Source organism: Lutra lutra, chromosome 12, assembly GCF_902655055.1.
Source record: "Lutra lutra chromosome 12, mLutLut1.2, whole genome shotgun sequence".
Classification (NCBI taxonomy): Eukaryota; Metazoa; Chordata; class Mammalia; order Carnivora; family Mustelidae; genus Lutra; species Lutra lutra.
This window is the reverse complement of record NC_062289.1, coordinates 93,958,662-93,977,306: the sequence shown is the minus strand read 5'-3', so window position 1 is coordinate 93,977,306 and position 18,645 is coordinate 93,958,662. Positions and strand designations below refer to the sequence as shown.

At 49.7% G+C, this 18,645-nt stretch overlaps 1 protein-coding gene and 1 long non-coding RNA gene across 2 annotated transcripts; one reads left to right on the top strand and one right to left on the bottom strand.

Annotated features, from left to right (window-relative positions):
* Nucleotides 1-703: 703 nt before the first annotated feature.
* UNC119B (unc-119 lipid binding chaperone B) lies at nt 704-12,257 on the bottom strand. The gene is made up of 5 exons (XM_047696523.1): nt 11,974-12,257; nt 9,485-9,598; nt 7,092-7,203; nt 6,786-6,958; nt 704-4,470 (listed from the first exon to the last, which is right to left on the bottom strand). Exons 1-5 carry the CDS (start codon nt 12,215-12,217, stop codon nt 4,358-4,360), a joined length of 756 nt encoding a protein of 251 aa, XP_047552479.1. The 5' UTR covers nt 12,218-12,257; the 3' UTR covers nt 704-4,357.
* Nucleotides 12,258-12,673: 416 nt separating this feature from the next.
* LOC125081821 (uncharacterized) lies at nt 12,674-16,479 on the top strand. The gene is made up of 3 exons (XR_007121787.1): nt 12,674-13,165; nt 15,436-15,627; nt 16,443-16,479. It is a non-coding gene; the product is annotated as an uncharacterized LOC125081821 (long non-coding RNA).
* The last annotated feature ends 2,166 nt before the right edge of the window (nt 16,480-18,645 follow it).

The window sequence follows — 18,645 nt, the reverse complement described above, 5'->3', positions numbered from 1 at the left end:
CAGGACCCTGAGATCATGACCTGAGCCGAAGGCAGCGGCTTAACCCACTGAGCCACCCAGGCGCCCCCAACAATGTTAGTTTTATATTAAAAGTATGCCAATTTCCCAGTAGAGACAGAAACCAGATAACGGTTTCAAGGGAACTGGCCTTTGAGGGAACTTTGGGGCGTGAAACAGCAGCCCTGGATCATGACCGTGATGGGGTAATAAAGCTGCATGCTCGTCCCGATGTATCTTAAACCAGGGGAGTTCTACCGGGGAGTAGTAAATGGACACCTCAATAACCCTAACATTAAAATTACATATTTAATTCTCAAAGCCCCCCCAGCAAAACAAAAAGGGGCGCCTGGGTGGCTCAGTTGGTTAAATGTCTGCCTTTGGCTCAGGTCATGATCTCAGAGTCCTGGGATGGAGCCCCGCGTTGGGCTCCCTGCTCGGAGGAGGTCTGCTTCTCCCTCTCCCTCTGCCTGCTGCTCCCCTTGCTTGTGCTTACTTTCTCTGTCTCTCTTTGTCAAATAAATTTAAAAAAAAAAAAGGCAACAATATTAAACCTAGAGCCCAATACTGTTCCCTGATGATCCTACAAATCAGCTATACTCCTGATTTACAGAAAGGTCGTGTAAAGAAACTCAGAGCCCATCGCCACCCCACACCTGCTCCCCCCAGCAACCCACGGGGCCCAGAGGACAAGAGAAGATGCACGTACTGTGAAAATCTTTTATTACTGTCTCTTGTGGCAAAATAACATTTTGTACAAATAAGTCACCTAGTTTACTCTGGACACAAAGACAATACAAACTGGAATGAAGATCTTAGGTGAAGGGGAAAGAGGAGGGAGGACAGATCCGGTCATTGACATTTCTTATATTCTGTGAAAAATAGATTTATAGGGGAAAAAAATAGACTTCACAACTTCAATGACTTTACATGATCCTTTGTAAAACAAGGGGTTAAATCCACCTCCACCAGACCCTTCTTGGGGCGCAGATGTTCTGTAACATGGAATGTGAAGAAACGATGAGCCGAGACGAGCAGGCGCTCGCAGCAGGGACCGCAGCAGCCTCTGCATCCAGAATGCTCCGGCCCCGACAAGGAATCCGTGCTGTGGTTCTGGGGACAGACTGTCTCCAGTCCCCAGACCTCACTGCCATCATGGTGACAAGAGCCACCAAAACAAGTGACTTGACAGAGGAAAAAAAAGAGTACCCTGGCAGCCTCCTGGGGATGGCAGGACACACTAAGGCAAGACTCCCCCAACTTGTCTGTCACACACAGCCTATTAAATCCAGCCCAGAAACCAATTCCACTTCAACTGGAAAAGTGGACGATTTCCCGTCACTGCCATTTCAAGAATCACCAGTCTACGGTTAGCCCTGGCCCTGCTGGAGAACCAGATGGCCCGAAGGCTGGAGGTGTCTTCCTGGAGTTCTGCAGGCCCCCGACTGCTGCTTCCTCTCAAGGTACCGCTGAGCTAACACATAAGGACAGGACGGCCTACTTTAGCCCACAACTACTTTTACTGGTTATTTTTTCTGTCTGCTCTTTAGGACAAAATGAAATCAACAGGGATCTTCTTTGGAGAAGCAAGAAGGGCATCACAGCCCAAAGGCTCCACAGGAAAAGAGAGATGCTCTTCCCGGAGATTCCAAGGCAGAGGGGCAGGAGCAGGACGGCGGAAGAAGAGGTACAGGCACCCGGCCCCGTGGCACTGGGAGGGCCTGCCAGGCTGCTGGAACGTGTCCCTCCAGGACCTGCCCTCCAGGAGCTGCCACTCAGATGCCAGCTCTGAACAGGAGGCACGGTCTCCCGTGCAGGTCACTTTTCCCCTTCCCCCGGTAGCACCCCCAGACAACTACTCTCAACAGGCCCAATTCCTTACTAACATGGCCTCCCGATCCAACTTCTGACTGCTTCAGCTACTTTCAGAGAAAGGAGGACTTCCAAGTCTCTCCCCAGGTCAGGTCCAAAAGCTTGAATTCCAAACTCACCCTGGTTAACACCCCAGAGCAGTGATGCTTCTCAAGATTTTTTGAATACTGAGACACAAGAACCCAGACTACTAGGTACAGAACACCAGACAGACCTCCTGGACCTAAGGGCATATCACTGTCCTCCTGGGCAGAGAGGGAGCACACGGCCTCAAGACGGTCTCCAGGGAGACCAAGGCAAGCTAATGGGGAAGAGGACAGAGCACTGCTCAAGCCAGAATGCCTGCCTCCCCTGCCCTCCCCGTAGCAACGGCGAACACTGCATGTAAGAGATGGCCCACTAGTCCACAAGACCGTGGTCTGCCCTGGGACACATTTCCAAGACACACGCTATTGAGCGAAGTTCTGGACAACTCCGGAAACCACATCCTAGATAATTAAATGTCAAGAGTAGCAAATCTCCCAATGAGGCTACTGTCCCACAGAGAGGGGGTGACTCTGAAGCTCAGTAAGCAGAGACAAATCAGCTAGAGGAGCCAAAGGGAGACCCAGGGAAGGAGGCAATACTGATGTCCATCCACAGACGGGGAGGGAGGGAGGACAATGCAGCTCTTCCCAGCAGCACGCGGGGCAGAGCCACAGTAAGGCACCTGGATTTGTAGTTGACTCCAGTTCTGAGAGTCACCTGGTCTGGCAATGAGGAACGCGTGCTCAGGGTGCCTGGTCCCTTCCCTCCCTCAGTGGCTGGAACCAGTGCCAGCACACAGGGGGAAGGGTTTTCCCAGCGAGAGAGCCGCCAGCACCTGGCACAGCCCAGACTCTGGCTGGGACACAGCACTGGGCCCAGGTTCAAGGCCACTCATACTCTAGAATCCAAAGAGGGAGCAACACTGGTTAGTGAATGCACGGGAGGCTTCTGCGGCCGAGCGCCGGCCCTTCTATCCTGGGCCCCGTGTGGCCTTTGTCCCCAGCACCTTGGGAGACTACTCCCCTTCGGCTACTCTGATGCTTCACAGGGACTAGGACCACACATGCGGGCCCCTCCTTTCAATGCGAAGCCCCAGCCACAGCAACAATCTTATCAGAGGGTCAGCCCCCCAGTCAGACAACGGGGAGGCGCAGAGGCGGTAAGAGGCCATCCAGGAAGGGTATGAGGACAAAAGCAGCCCACGAGGAAGTGCGAGGAAGGTTTTCTGAGAACTCCTTCTGAGAGCCACCTCGGGCTACTTCGTCCACCCTTTCCAAACACCCGAAAGCATTCCCAGCTAGCAGTAGGAAGGATTGGAATATGCGTTACTGAGGTCTGACCTGTCAGGATGGTCCCAGAAATTACTTCAGGAGAATGGCAGACAGGAAATAAGAAATCTACAGAGTTTCAGAGGCAAATCCGCATCGAAAGCCAATCCTGCAGGCTCTCCTGTGTAGGGAAAATCAAATCCCTCCTTTAAGCAGCTGCTGGTCTGTAACTATCCCGGGCCCCAGCATGAGCCAGATTAGCCCCAGGAGCCTCTTTAATACTCTCAGACGGTCTAACCACACATCACATATGCTGGGAACCACCATGATCCTCTTATAAAACCTCCCCAAAAGACGACTGGGGAAAAACCAAAACACAAAATACAAGGCCTGCTGCGGCCTCAAGAGATCCTACTGTCGTAAGAGCACAAAACCGACGGTCTATTTCAGGAGATACTCGGAAGTTAGAGCCAGGACAAGCAGAGCAAACTCATCTGTCCTCCAAGATGGGCATCAGGAAGGCACGGCCAGGCTGAAACCTCGGCGTGTCCCCAGCAGGGCTGGTAGAGGATCCTGGAAGTCCGACAGAGAAGCAGGCCTCGCCACGACACAGACCTTTCAGTTTGGCAGCCCTAGCGGCCCCGGGCACCCCCACTCTTGGTGACCCTCCACCACCCCTTTTCTTTCCAGTTGCTGTAGAACTACACACAAGCTGAGGTCAGACTATGCTCACAGCAGCACTGTGAGAGGAGGAAGCGCCCGGAAGAGGCCTGGTTTCAGCTTCTCGCCGAGCCCAGGATCCTACAGAGAAGCCGCTGAGCCGGGAGGCGGCCAGAGCCTCTTCACCCCGACGCAGCTACACCAGAGACCCAGGCTCACCAGCACAACCAGCAGGTGGCTAGGACAACAGGAAAACAAACTTGCTTTCTTCTCCGGACTCCAGGAGAATGACCCTAATTCTTTACTCTAGTACCTCTGTGACCTACAGGGCAGGGAAAAGGGAAGAAAAAATACTGGGGAAGAAAACACAGCACTGCTTGGCACCTCTCTTGAGCGCAGGAAACTACCACCCCAGCCCTGGCTTCCTGGGACCAGGCTCCAGACGTGTGTTGAGGAACAGCAGGTTCAACCACCTCCGTGTGCCAGGACCTTGGGCCTCAGCAAAGCACCTCCCCGGTCTGCTCCTGCAGCGGTCACTGGCCTCCGTTATAGGCATAGTCGGCCTTGTTGTGCATTATCAGCTTGTTGTCGACAAAGTAGAAGCTGTCAGAGCGGGTCTCATAGGGGTTTTCAATCATCAGACGAACTGCAAGTCAGAGAAAGGGAAACAGCAAAGACACACGTGTGAGTCCACTCCCTGGACTAGGTGGGAAAAACCACAGTAATAATTTGTAAGCCGGCCTTCCAGACGTGAGCATACTCTGCCAGAATAATGGGGTTAGAACAGAGGGGGGCGGGCTTGGACAGCTGCAGAGAGCCACACAAGCCCCCAAATGAAACATGATACCCACCTCAACGTAAGGATGCAAGCAACCCTGATGTGGCACTCCCGGGGCATCTCTGGCCCTTCGTCAGAACCCCAGGGAAACAGGATCGCCCTTTTGCCAACATGGACCACCGAAGACTGTTTACTCAGTACTTTGGTCTGTCCCCCACCTCTAGACATTCTGGTCCAAATTCCAAAAGCTGTGCCTCATGGGGCCCCCTTCCCAGGGGCTCTGCTGACAACCAAAGGAAGCCTAGATGTGCATGAGTGCAGGGGGAACACGGGTGCAGAGCTTTTCACAGGCATGGCTCGGCGTTACTAAATCACAAACGATCCCTCGAAAGACCTGCTTATCTTGGGATCCAGATTTAAATCTTCTGTTTGCTCAGGCAACGGCCAGACCTCTTCAGGCATAACAGAGAGTCAAGACAATGAACAGTCACTACCTCTGATCGTTCCAAGTTAATGATCACGTGCTATTCTGGTTCCTCTGGAGGAAACACGCTTGTTTACCACAGTTCTCAAAGGATGAAACAGATTGTTTAAAGTCCTTTGAACCCACTCAGGCTGAAGTTATTTGGTTTATATCCAGATTATTGACCTCCACACTTTTTCAGCATATTCGGTTTCAAGAAGAAAAGTCCTACTGCCTTGGGTAAAAACTGGAAACATTATACACGATCCTTTCTTGCAAGCTGTCACAGCTCCTGGCCCAGTGTGGGGAGCAGGGTCAGCTGCAGTCATGAACAGCCGGCCCCACATTGGTAATCCGTGTTTTATCTGGAAACAGCACCGTCGATGTGAGTGAAGAATATTCTGGTTCTTGGAATGTAACCGTTTTAAGGATCTGGGATTCTGAGAAAACCAGTCAGTGTACGTAGATCCTTCCCTACAACTCAGCCAAACTTCCCCCACTAGTCACAGGATCCCGCTCACATTCTCATTGTTCTGCAGCCATTTTCGATGGCTACCAATGAGAACGCTGAGAGCGCTGCACCCGTCACAGGAATGATAAAGCCTGTTCTTTCTCTCCATGAGTCCACCCCTTCCCTTTCTTCAGCTTCTCACTCTGGTGCCTCCCCAGTTTTTCCTCCCCAGAACTACAGGATTACTCTTCCTAAGATACGGCTTCCATCCGGCCACTCCTGCTGCTCCAAACTCCGTAATAATTCCCCATTTCCTGCAGATCTATTCTGACAGCAGAGGATGAGGAAACCCTCTGATTCTAGTTAGCGCCTGGCTTCACTTCTCCCTCTGACGAAGCAAGAAGGGGAGGGCAAACAAAGAGTGCCGGGCAGGAGCGAATGACCAGAACACAGTGAAAAACCAGAGGCTTGGAGAGGTGCTCCAGCTAACCCTAGGCCCAGGGATGGTCAGGGGCCTCCCCTCCTCTCCCTCAGTCACCCCCTTTCCTGCAGCAGGCACCTAAAGCAAACAGCCTCCATTATTATTTTTTTTTTCCACAGACAGTCCTTTTGATTCAGTAATAATGTTTTCCCCTTTGGAAGCACATGTAAATGGATTTCCAACTTTTTTTTTTTTTTTTTTAATTTTTTATTAACATGTAATATATTATTAGCCCCAGGGGTACAGGTCTTTGAATCATCAGGCTTACACACTTCACAACACTCACCATAGCACGTACCCTCCCCAATGTCCATAACCCAACCACCCTCTCCCTACCTGCCTCCCCTGGCAACCCTCAGTGTGTTTTGTGAGATTAAGAGTCTCTTATGGTTTGTCTCCCTCCCAATCCCATCTTGTTTCATTTTTTCCTTCCCTAACCCCCAAACCCTCACATTGCCTTTCAAATTCCTCATATCAGGGAGATCATATGATAACTGTCTTTCTCTGATTGACTTATTTCGCTCAGCATAATACCCTCTAGTTCCATCCACATCATTGCAAATGACAGCCTGCGTTATTAAAACCTTCGATGCTCCCATACAGGCAGAGTTTGAAACTCTAGACTGGAGTGCTAGGGAATGAGAAGCCTGAGGTCAAATGCCTAGAGAGGCATCTTGTCACCACCTCTCTCCTCTGCCAAATGAGGACATTGGAACAGATAGGACTCCAAGGTTTGTTCCTTCCAGCCCTAAGAATCTAGAATGGTACAGAAATCAAGGGATACATACTGACATCCTCCGAAAGCTGGGGAAACTCATAGATATGTTCACAAGTGTTCCTACTGCTGGGGATGCAGAAGCCGAAATCGAAGTCAAAGTTTTTCAGCAAGTGTTCCCGGAAATAGTGCCGCTCGATCATCCGGAAGTTTGACACAGGTTTGTCTCCCACTGTGAACTCCACTCTGCAAAATAAAACTTTGTGAGCCCCACTTGGCCTCCTCCCTCCCCCCTTCTCTAAGGCCAATCCAGAACCCAACCGAGAACATTCTTTGTGGACAAGCAAGTGTTCTCCCCTCCAGAAATACTGATACTCACGTCGCCCCGACTGTCCGGAGGCGGAGAAAGGCTGGTGTGAACTGATAGCGGACAAAACGTCCTGCGCTGATATCCACGTCTCCACCTTCATCATCCTCCTCCTCCTCTTGATCTGAAAGAGCACACAGCGTCTTGAATGTACGGTCTCGGCACCACTGGTCCCAACAGCGCAACCAATGGACAGTACTAACACCCACAGCAGGACAGCCAATATTGACTGCGCCTTTGCTACAGACCAGGCCTTGTGCTGATCACTTTCCAGGATCCTCAGAGCAACCCTGTGGGGTGTCACCATCATCTCCATGTTACAGATCAGGACACAGAAGCTCAGAGACGTTAAGTCATATGTCCACAGTCTCCCAAATAGTAAATGGAGGAAGCAGGGATTTGAACCCAGGGATTTGAAGCTTGTTCTCAAACACTAACCTATTTACCTTTTACATAGCTTAGGGGCCTGGGCCATATCCTAAGGCAGCCAGCCTGAAATACAAGCCAGGGGCTAGGCCCCTGGCATGGTGGACAGCACACAGATAGGTCTGCTGGTGACAGGGGGCAGTGCTAGCCGCCAACCAGAAAAATGAGACTACAAAGGTTGAAACTCGTCAAAAAGCCAATTCAAAGAATGCAAAAATTTCTGACAGGCAGCAAAGACAACCCCTAGAAATACTCTTGTTATTTAAGTGGAAGAAACTGGCCTCCAGACTTGGGATATCGTAATGCCTACTCCAGGCCATGCCAGGTCCTACACCAACCACCTGGGAAACAGCGAGGCTGATGGGCAATGGACCGAAATGCGGGACCTGAATGAGGGTGACTCTAGCCCATTCCGGAACCCAGAAAGTGGAAAAAAATTTCTGTAAAAGGAGCCAGAGAACCATTCTAATGTGAAAAACAAGGTAGTTCCCAATAGTAGCCATCCAGTGTCCAGCAAAAGTATTTTCTCCAGGTATAGGCTGAACGTGGGTGCAACTAAGTTCCAAACATCTCCGCCTACGACAACCCCAAGAGTATATGGGCAACACCGAGCAGGGGTTCAGAGCCAGCCCCTGGAGTGTCCTCGTTCCAACAATGCGATTCAAAGAGAAGCAGACCAAATCTTCTCAGGGATTCAAACTCCTCAGAACGAGTGCAGCAGGAGGTTACGATTCGGTGGGAGCATACTCTAAGTGAATCAAGTTCTTAAAGGTAAAGACTGGAAAAGTTGAAATCAAGGATCTGAAGCTGACCTTCTTGAGACAGTTCAATTTTGTACTGAAATGACTACTACGGGCCCCGTCTAATCCGAGTCTACAAACCTGAAGTGGCCCTGGGGTCCTTGAAACGTCCGAAGTGCTGGGACGTGTCACCCAGAGATGTGAACACCACATCACCAGAACGAAGCTGGCTGGCCCTGATCCTCCCAACACCAGCTAAGTCCCCACCAGCTGGAGTCGCGGGGTGCCTCGGTCAGCTCTAGATTATGAGAGCATAAAGGATGCCGGATGGGGCTGGGGCTGCAGCCTTGGCTGTACAATGAACCTGAGCTGAGACCTTCTCAGGAAAGCCTTTCGACCCACGCAGGATACTAATACCTGCCTCACCAAATTTACAGGCTCTTTCTGAGTAGCAAATCAGATGAGAAGAGCTTCGCAAAAAAAATTATGAATACAGACTTTGGTGAATACTCTGGAGTCATCCGTGCTGGTGTTCTAACAACGAACACCAGAGGGTGCTCCGTCTCCAGTGATGAGCTCCAAGACAGACATGAGGTCCCCTGGCCAGGAATGAGTCACCCTGGGGCTACATCACAAGCACCGGAAGCATCTATTCAAAGCTAATTTAAGGAATCCCAAATAGTTCATAGGTCTGGGCTTTCTATTCATCCAGAAAATGGTGAAGATTAAAACCCAAACTAGGACTTACAGAGAAATAGGAGGAAAGCGATGGAGAAGACGGGGAGCCGGGCCTGGGACTCTCAATATCACCCTTCCAGCATCCCCAGGAACCAAGGTTCAGGGGAATCTTTCCTCATTCTACTTTAATTCCAACGTTTTCTTTCCTAAGTGGAGGCAACATGGTAAGATGAGCAAGCACAGGACCTTAGGAAAGTCACTTGGAAATTCTGGGCCTGTTTCCTTACCTGTAAAATGGGAAAAATAGCTCCTCCCAGAAATGGGAGGATTAGAGAGCCCGATGCAAACAGAAACACGTGTACAACCAGCAGACGGTACATACTCAACAAATACCAGCCTCTCAGTGCTTCTGATCAGCAGGGCCGACAGGCCAGCCTTTAGGAGGAGGCCCGGCAGCGGACATGCTGGAATCCAAGCTGCCAGGCGCAACGGCTCTCACAGACGGAAGCCGAGAGCCTTGGAGACATTCTCGGGGCGGGGGGTGACCATACTGAGGCCTACCTGAAACACAGGGTTTGGCGATCTCAAAGAGCACTGTCCCTGTCTCCAAGTCTCGAATTTTGAAACGAGTGAAATCAATACTGTAGATGTTATCTTCGGGTTTACATAAATAATCTGAAAATAAGAGACAAATGCTGTTAAATAACCTTCCAAAACTACCATTTCCTTCTTTCTTAAGTTTTGAAGCAAACTCAGGGTTTTTCTTCTTACACAATTCACTTAAAATACACCCAAAAACTTCCTCTTATGTTATTAGCAAAAGTTGTGTGACAAGAGTAAGGGGACTGAAGAAAGAAAAGAAAGAGCATGGATTTGGATGGGATGAAAGAGTATCATAACACTTTTAGAGACAGGGAAATTAAACACCCCCCAAAATGGCCTACAAAGCTTCCATGATCTATTAACTTGATGTCACAACAGGACAGAATTTTTTTACAAATCCATTTAAAAACATTTACGCTGATCTACTGGCCAATATAGTGCCTGTCTGCCAGCCGTGAGTATCGCACAGCAGATATCAGCAAAGTTTTCTGTAAAGGGTCACATCATAAATAATTTAGACCTTGGGGCCACACCGTCTCAGTCACAAGCACTCAACTCTGTCACTGTAGCAAAAAGCAGTTGCAGACAACCTGCAAATAAATGAGTATGGCTGTAGTCCAATAAAACTATTTACAGAAGCTGAAATATAAACTGCATATAACCACGTGTGCCGAGATCTTTTCTCCCCCTCTACTATTTAAAAATGTAAAAACCATTCTTAGCCTGTGGATTGCACAAAATCAGGCAGTGGACCATACCTACACAGGTGACAGGGCAGATCTGCTGGGAGGGCACTGGGCCAAAGTACAGTAGAGCCCGTGACAACCTGAGCATCTTATCAATATGGTACCCATCATAGGAAACTTCCCTGATTTCGTTCTAAGACAACTCCTGATAGCATCTTCTCCACAACTCATTTGAGCACTTTTTCTTACATTGTTCGCTTGCGTTAGCTGTTCCACATTTTACAAGCTGTCTCTCCAGTAATATGGCAAACTTGAAAGCCGCTGATTATCTGTAAATCCTAAAACGACTGAGATGGGTTCTGCACCTTTCGAGGGTATTCAATAAATAACTTGTTGAATGGAAGAGACATGAACAAAAATCCAGAGGTCACCGACTCTGACCTGTGGCTTTCTCCAGTAGGCTTCTGGGGTGAGTCTGAGCAAAAGCACCAACCCCAGGCTCCTACACCTGAGTGCCCACTGAGAATGCTGCTTAGGGCCAGGCATTAGAATGGCCCGATTCACCCTTGGTATCAGGAGAAAGCAGGAGGCTAGAATGCTGAGGTGCTGAGCACTTCCGGACCTTCAGAGCCCCAAATGAAAACGGGGACAGAACAGAAGTAGCGTTTTCACAATGTTTCAATAAACTGATTAGCAAGACCTTCTAAAGATGACTCAGGCATGCAAAGGACAGGCCAAATCAAGGGAGCTGCTCCCTGAGGTACACCTGAGCAGCAGCCTCCCCCTCCCCCGCCGCCCCGGCGCCCAGACAGCTAAAGCAAGCTGGGTCTAACCAGGGAGGGGGGAAATGGCAGCAAGGAAAAGGGCGGCAAGTCAGGGTTGGCTTGGGAGAGAACACGAATAGGGAGGAGAGCCAAGACAGGGAGTGGGCAATGTATTTCTTCCCAGCCTTCCTTATTATCAATGAAACCCTGTGGGATGGTTGCATTTCAGGCAAGAAATGCATTTCTTAAACCCTGACACATTCTTAAGTTACTAGAACAGGTGTCAAAAGCCCAGTCACATTTTGGACTGGATACATAAACTGAAACTTTATTACATATTTTCTAATGTGGCAATTTTCGATTTGCACGAAATGCCATGGCAATATGTTGGAGGAAGGAAAGGCCCCCTCCCCGCACACAAAGGGGCAAGGCTTGGGACCAAAGGAGTAAGGGGGCCAAGGAAGGCTGGAGAGGGGCCTGTCAGGGGATGGGGTGGAAGGAAAGTCAGAGAAAGCAGGTAGAGGTCTGGGCGGGCAGAGACTGCACAGGCTGGGAGTGGGCAGGCTGAGGGAGCCTGGCTGAGCAGGAAGTTCACTGGTACCTGTGGGTCTCCCAGGACGAGGGGGCAGCGGTCCCACTTAACCAGGTTCAGGAGGTTCCGGTTAAGCTAAGGGGGCTCCCTACCCAAAGGGATCCAGCTTAGGAGGAGAACGGCCCGGCCTGGAGGCCCAGCTGGGGCCCGCCCATGAGGAGCCTGGCGTGGCCGGACACAGGGGAGTGCGGTCCAGCTCAAGGCGAACCCCTTTCCAACCAGGTCGGGGTAAGAGTGGGGAGCACAGAGCTGGCCCGGCTGAGAGCCGGGCGACGCGACCTGGCCAGCTGAGGGGGCCTGGGTGGTCCCCCGGGCCGGTCAGGTGGCGAGCGGCCGACTCCGCTGAAAACAACAAGGGGCCCGGATCCCGGTGCGAGGGTAGGACGCGGTCGGGCCGACACTCACTCTCGGTGACCCGGCTGAGGCGAAGGACGTGCTCGGGCCGGATGATGTCGAGAGCCAACAGCTCCTGCTCCGTGACCGCCGCCCCGATGCTGTCCTCTGCCGCGTGGTGGGGCGCCTGCCGCCGCGCCTTGAGTCGGTTCAGGACGCCGCCCCCAGTCTTCTTCTTCTCTTCCTTGCCGGTCACAAGCCCCCCAGACCCAGCCGCCGACCCCGCGGCCGCAGCCTTGGGGTTCGACCCGCTCATCTCTCCGCCGCCAAGATGGCCGCCGCCTCCGCAGCGCCGTAACTATGGAGAGCGGGGGCGGGGCCCCGAGTGGCACCTGGGGGCGGGGCGGGGGCGGGGGCGGGGCCTGCGGGCAGGGGCCAGCAGCCTGCTCTGCCCACTCGGTCTCCGCCAGGTGTGAGTCCTAGTGGCCTGGGGGTGCCAACCCATCAGACTCCATCAGAACCCCCAAGATCACCCCAAATGTCTTTTTTTTTTAAGATTTTATTTATTTATTTCACAGAGAGAGATCACAAGTAAGCAGAGAGGCAGGCAGAGAGAGAGATAGAGGAGGAAGCGGGCTCTCCGCCGAGCAGAGAGCCCGACTCGGGACTCGATCCCAGGACCCTGAGATCATGACCTGAGCTGAAGGCAGAGGCTTAACCCACTGAGCCACCCAGGCGCCCCCCAAATGTCTTTTAAATATTTCATACAGTCAAATGACTTTCTGTCATGTAAACTAGACAAGGCATCTTGAGGAAATGTTTTCTGATCTTTAGCACAGAAGTTAAAACAAGTGCTTGCTGTGCAACAGCGTCTTCCCAATTAGATTTCCATTTCTAAACCCTACTGTGTCAAGCTTTGAGCTAGACATCAGGCTAGACTACAAGAAATATGAGAATATGAACCAGGGCTGGGATTAGGTCCACTTTATTCACTATTGTATTCTGGCCATAGAGTTCATATATGACAAAGTTGGTGCTCAATAGGACTGAATGAGTGAGTGAAGGAAAGCCCTGCTATGAAGGAGCTAGCCCTTTGTGGGGGAAGACTGTGAAGTACATAATTCATTATGTGGACACTCCTCTTGACCAGCCCAGCATGAATGAACTAGAAGACGAACCAGACTGCTAACTGCTCTAACAGAGGTACAGCAATGGTGCAGAACACACAGGAGTGATCTGGCCCCATGGAAGAGGCTTCACAGAGGTAACATCTGCACAGAACCCTGGAAGTTAATCACAATTTCACTAAGTGGAGGAGGTGGACCAGGGGGTTGGGCAGGCGGATGGAGGGTGGGTTCAGGCTGCCCTCTCACACCCCAAGTGGCTCCTTCTCTAGAGATTCTGGGTCAACAATCTTCTGTGTTAGAGACCTGGGTCCAAATGTTGTACGGCATCTGCTAGGTCAGGTATCACCTCTCACTCCACCCCTTTCTCCCGAGATCAGCTTAAAGACTTGGTTTATGCCGGGCCTTCCTGAGTCCCTCTCACTTCATGTAAGGGGCTTGGGAGGGGCTGACAGGCCTAGCTCGGTTCCTGGACAAAATCCAAACCTGACTCCACCCAGGGCTGCCCAGCCGGGTGGAACAGTGTGTGGCCAAGTTCCTATCTAAATGCTGCCCTATCTCTGAGAGATTACCACTGGGTGGCATTTACCAAACCGTTCAGGAAAATTTTATTTATTTATAAGGATTTTATTTATTTGAGAGAATGAGAGATCACGAGCAGGGGGAGGGGTAGAGGGAGAAGCAGACTTCCCGCTGAGCAGGAGCTCCCCCGCCATGTGGACTCAATCCCAGGACCCTGTGATCATGACCAGAGCCAAAGGCAGACCCTTAACTGACTGAGCCACCCAGGAGCCCAGTTCAGGAAAATTTTAATAGATGTGTACAAAGAATTAAAGTCCTTCCCTTCGCAAACACTTCTTTTTAAACCACTAATCAGTGAGTGGTTACTGAAGAATTTCCAGAACTTTTAATATGCTACTTAATTGTGAATCACTAGGAGGGAGGCTCAGTTTGCAGCCATTTCCCACACTCACTTGCTCACTAAAACTTTGTTCTCAGAACACTAGGACTAGTTACCTGGATCCCCACTTTCATTTCTAGGGATGATAACAAATGTATTGCCCCCCCCCCTTACCTGCAACTTCAGATCCTTTTGCACAAAAATGTTTACCACAGAGCCACATGTAACACTGAAAAATTACAATAAATTACAGTTGCATCCATTCAGGTTATGCAGCTGTTAGAAAGAATGAGATCCATCTATGCCAGTATAGAGAGCTTAAAGATATATTAAGTGGGGGGAAACAAGGCACAGAATCCCATTTGTTTAAAATAAAAAGGACATGGATATACGGATTTATATTTGTAACTGCAAAGGAAAAATTCTGGAAATGCACTAAAGTGTTAACCGGTTCCCTCTGAGGAGGAGAGCATTAGAAGGAACTAAAATGGGAATGTGGGGCGCCTGGGTGGCTCAGAGGGTTAAGCCTCTGCCTTTGGCTCAGGTCATGGTCCCAGGGTCCTGGGATTGAGCCCCGCATCGGGCTCTCCGCTCAGTGGGGAGCCTGCTTCTTCCTCTCTCTCTCCCTGCTGCTCTGCCTACTTGTGATCTCTGTCAAATAAATAAATAAAATCTTTAAAGAAAAATAAAAATAAATAAAATGGGAATGTATTCACTCACGAGAGCTACTTATGTTCTATCACAGCAGGCATATGATCATGGGTTGCTCGTATATTAAAAAAATATCTTAGGATCTCTGGAAGAAAATGCTAAGCCAAAGTAGCCTTATCGTCTCTTAAAATTTAAAAGCAACTTAACACTTGATCACTTCTTTTCTTTTCAAAAGAAAGTTAAATAAAAAGTGTCATATAGGGGCGCCTGGATGGCTCAGTCATTAAGCGTCTGCCTTCGGCTCGGGTCATGACCGGAGTCTTGGGATCAAGCCCCGAATCAGGCTCCCTGCTCAGCGGGAAGCCTGCTTCTCCCTCTCCTGCTCCCCCTGCTTGTGTTCCCTCTCTGTCTCTCTCTGTGAAATAAATTTTAAAATCTTAAAAAAAAAAAAAAAAAAAAAAAAAAAAAACTCTGCCATATAAGGGAGTTAGGGCTTGTACTCTCTCCAGTCGCCACCTATGAACTGTGATTAAAAGGAAAAGGCTAAAAAAAAAAAAAGGAAAAGGCTGTCTTCAGAAAAGACACACAAAAATAATATATATGTATTATATATATAATATATATAATAATATAGCGTTATGTATTTTATATATTATACATATATGGAAGGAGCAGGAAAAACAAGGGCTATAAACTCCAACCTGCCTCTGCTCCTCTTCACCAAATCTTCCTGCACTGTACCAAAAGGCTCTTTTAACAAAATTTTGGGAAGTACATAAACTAAAGCTATATTTGGGGGAGAGAGGACAACCAAGACCTACTGCGTTAAATAGTAAGCCCAAGGTTTCCCTGGGCTAGACGGGTGAAGACTGGAGCGACAAGAATGGCCTTCCTTTCGCCGCAGCTCTGCAAGTCCCTCTCCTTCGGCTGGCTGCCTTCCTCACTGTAAGAGGTATGACAGTGGCTGTTTTCCAGGGCAGCCCCAGGGTAACCAGGCAGTCTGCCTCAGATCAGGCCAGGCAGGTGGGGCCTGGAGCTGATGCAGCCAAGGTAAGCAAGACATCAGAGGGCCTCTTTCTAGCAAGACAGGGAAATTCAGTCCTCCTTCCTACTGCCTCCTAAAGGTGCCATGCCTCGAGTCAGTGGGTCAGGCTGGGGCTGCAGGCTGGCCACGTGGTCTGGGACTGAGAGCTGGTAATTTCCTAGTATCCAAGTCACCACTCTCTCTAGCTGAGGGTTGTTTTTACAAAGCATTAATTTATTATTTATATCCCACCTGTTTCCAAAAAGGGTATCTGGCCTATTCCCAAGTCATACAGTGCAAGATTGGTGAGTAAAAATTCATGGAGTCTTGGGGAAGGGTAGTACTTTCAAATTTGTAAATGCATGTACTGTTTGAACCCAGTAATTCCCTAATGGAGTCTGAAGAAACACTTGCATGTGTGCACAATATGTGAAAATATGTGCATATGGACATACATAAAAAATACATATGGGGCACCTGGGTGGCTCAGTCAGTTAAGTAGCTGCCTTTGGCTCGGGTCATGATCTCGGGGTCCTGGGATCGAGCCCCGCATCGGGCTCCCTGCTCAGCGGGGAGCCTGCTTCTCCCTCTTCCTCTGCCTGCCACTCTGCCTACTTGTACTCTCTATCTCTGTATCAAATAAATAAAACTAAAAAAAAAAAAAAATACATATAAAAGGAAATATACACATCAGACTGTCACCTGTATTATCCTCTAGGGATTAGACAGGTAGATATGAGAATGATGGGATTTTCACATTTTGCACCCCATGTAACTTAAAAAAAAAATGTTTATGCATTTCCTGTCTCACTAAGTCTTAAAGGGTTACTTTCTTTTCCAGAGAAGGAATGATATGATAAACCTTCACATAACCATCACCCGGCATCATTAATTACCTTCCTTCAAACAATTCTTTTTAAGGGACAGCCCATGGCAGCGAGAAGTTCGACAGTCCCAGTCAGTCCTCACTCGGCTACTGACCAGCTGTAGGACTTTGCATGGGTCATCCATTCCCTCCGAGCCTTCCTTTCCCCTCCTTTGTAAGTGGAGCTAGTCACACGTCTCCCCAAGAGCTGTAGTGAAGAGACGAAAAACCGCAACGAAAAGCACGATGCTGGTGTCAGGAAGTATGTCTCATGAACGGTCACTCTCCCAACCAATTTCAGTGGCCTTTCTGCAGGACCCCTCTGCGGAGGGCACGAAGACACGGAGCTGGACGGGAGAGCATGTTGACTGGAAAGAGCTGAGGAGAAACGAGCTGGGGACCAGGCTTGCGAAAGTGACACATGGACTCCAGTGGCAACAGCAAGAAACCTAGAAGAGCAAGTCTGAGCACAATGCCAAGCGGAAAAGAGTGGGGTTATTTTTTACTAACATACGCGTGGGCAGCAACACACAAAACTATGGCTCTTGGGCCCGAGTCCTGCAGTGAGGTGCCTGGCATCTCGGGTTGCTAAAGAGCAGAGGCAGTCCTGCTCCAGAACTTTCCGGCTCCACCTCCTCTCCGCCTTGATCCCTCACCACTAAAAGCAACAAGCTTTCCAGTAAATGTGGGGAAAACTCATCTCTCTTCCTCTATAAAAGGTGGAGGAGGGCAGGGTACTAAATACGGAGAAAGGTCCGGCACACCAGCTCCAGCCAACCGGGAGCCTGATTTCCTTAGCGAGATTAAGATCTGGACCCAAGGAGTGGTTTAACCCAACCCCCCAGCACTTGGCCCAAGATCTTCTGACACAGTTTTCCTCCTGGAACTCCCTAGAGCAAGGCTTCTTCAGGTCTCTTCCCCCATTTGGCAGCTCATGGAAAACTGCTTGAAATAGTAACAGCTAGGTCTGAATTAGTAAAGAACTCTAGTTATGGGTGGGCTCGAACTAAGAAAGAGGCTCCATGGGCCTCCTGGTTTATTTGGGCCCTGAGAACAGACTCCACCAACACTGGCCTCAGAATTCTTGAATTCTGCCCTTTAAGGCCAAACTCTTCCGCCTTCTCTTCATACCAGCAGCCTCCACAGCTGCTGAGGAAATTTAGCAGGTACGTTCTAGAGCCTGGAGCCAGTCTCTTAGCATTGTGTGGTAAGCAGAGGTAATGAGAGTAGTAAGGGAGTAATGATCAGGAGCCAGAGTCTGGGTGTAAAATCCCAGCTCTGTCTTTTGCGGGCTGTATGGCCTTGGGCAAGTCACTTCACCTATGAAAGGCTCATACCAACTGGTGTGTTGAAGATTAAACAGGTGTTAACATCTGTGTAACGTGTAAGTGTTTGGCATTGTGCCTCGTCCATTTCATATCCCATAAGGGATATCTACAATTATCCTTACAGCCTTAGAAAGAACAGAGGCTTTGCAGGCAGGCAGGCAGAGTTTGAAGCCTGCCTTGACTGTTTACGGACTAGCCTGCGGAAAATTACTTAAGTTTTTAAGTTTCATGTTCCTCGGCTGTAAAACGAGGTGGATAAATTACAGGAAAAACATCCTTCGGTCCTTCTGCCCCTTCCCAATGTATACTCAACACTCAACACTGACAACACACTAGAAAAAGAGAATGCAGTTAGGGTACGTGGGTGGCTCAGTTGGGTTAAGCATCTGACTCTTGATTTTGGCTCAGGTTACGATCTCAAGGTTGTGAGACTGAACCCTGTGTTGAGCCCACGCCAAGCCTGCTCAAGATTCTCTCCCTCTCTCACTGTTCACTCCCCACTCCAACCCCACAGCATACACTCTCGCTCTCTCAAAAAAAAAAAAAAAAGAGAGAGTGAGAGAAACCTGTCCCAGGGCTTGATCTGTCCACAGGCTGTCACGGAAGCGGAGGGAAAAATGTGCACTGGGAGGGAGACAGTCATGTCCTGGTGTAGCAGTGAAAGTGGAAAACAAAACAACTGTTTATTTTTCCCTGAATGCACTGCTGGCTGAAATGGCCAGGCAGTTTTACAGAACTTCATTCCCTTAACCAAATGGGCAAAAGCCCCTAGTCTTGTCACAGGAGAGCCCTTTGCAGCCAAGTGAGCCCCTGGGTCTCCCCTTTCCCACCCCATCACTTCATCTCTTTGC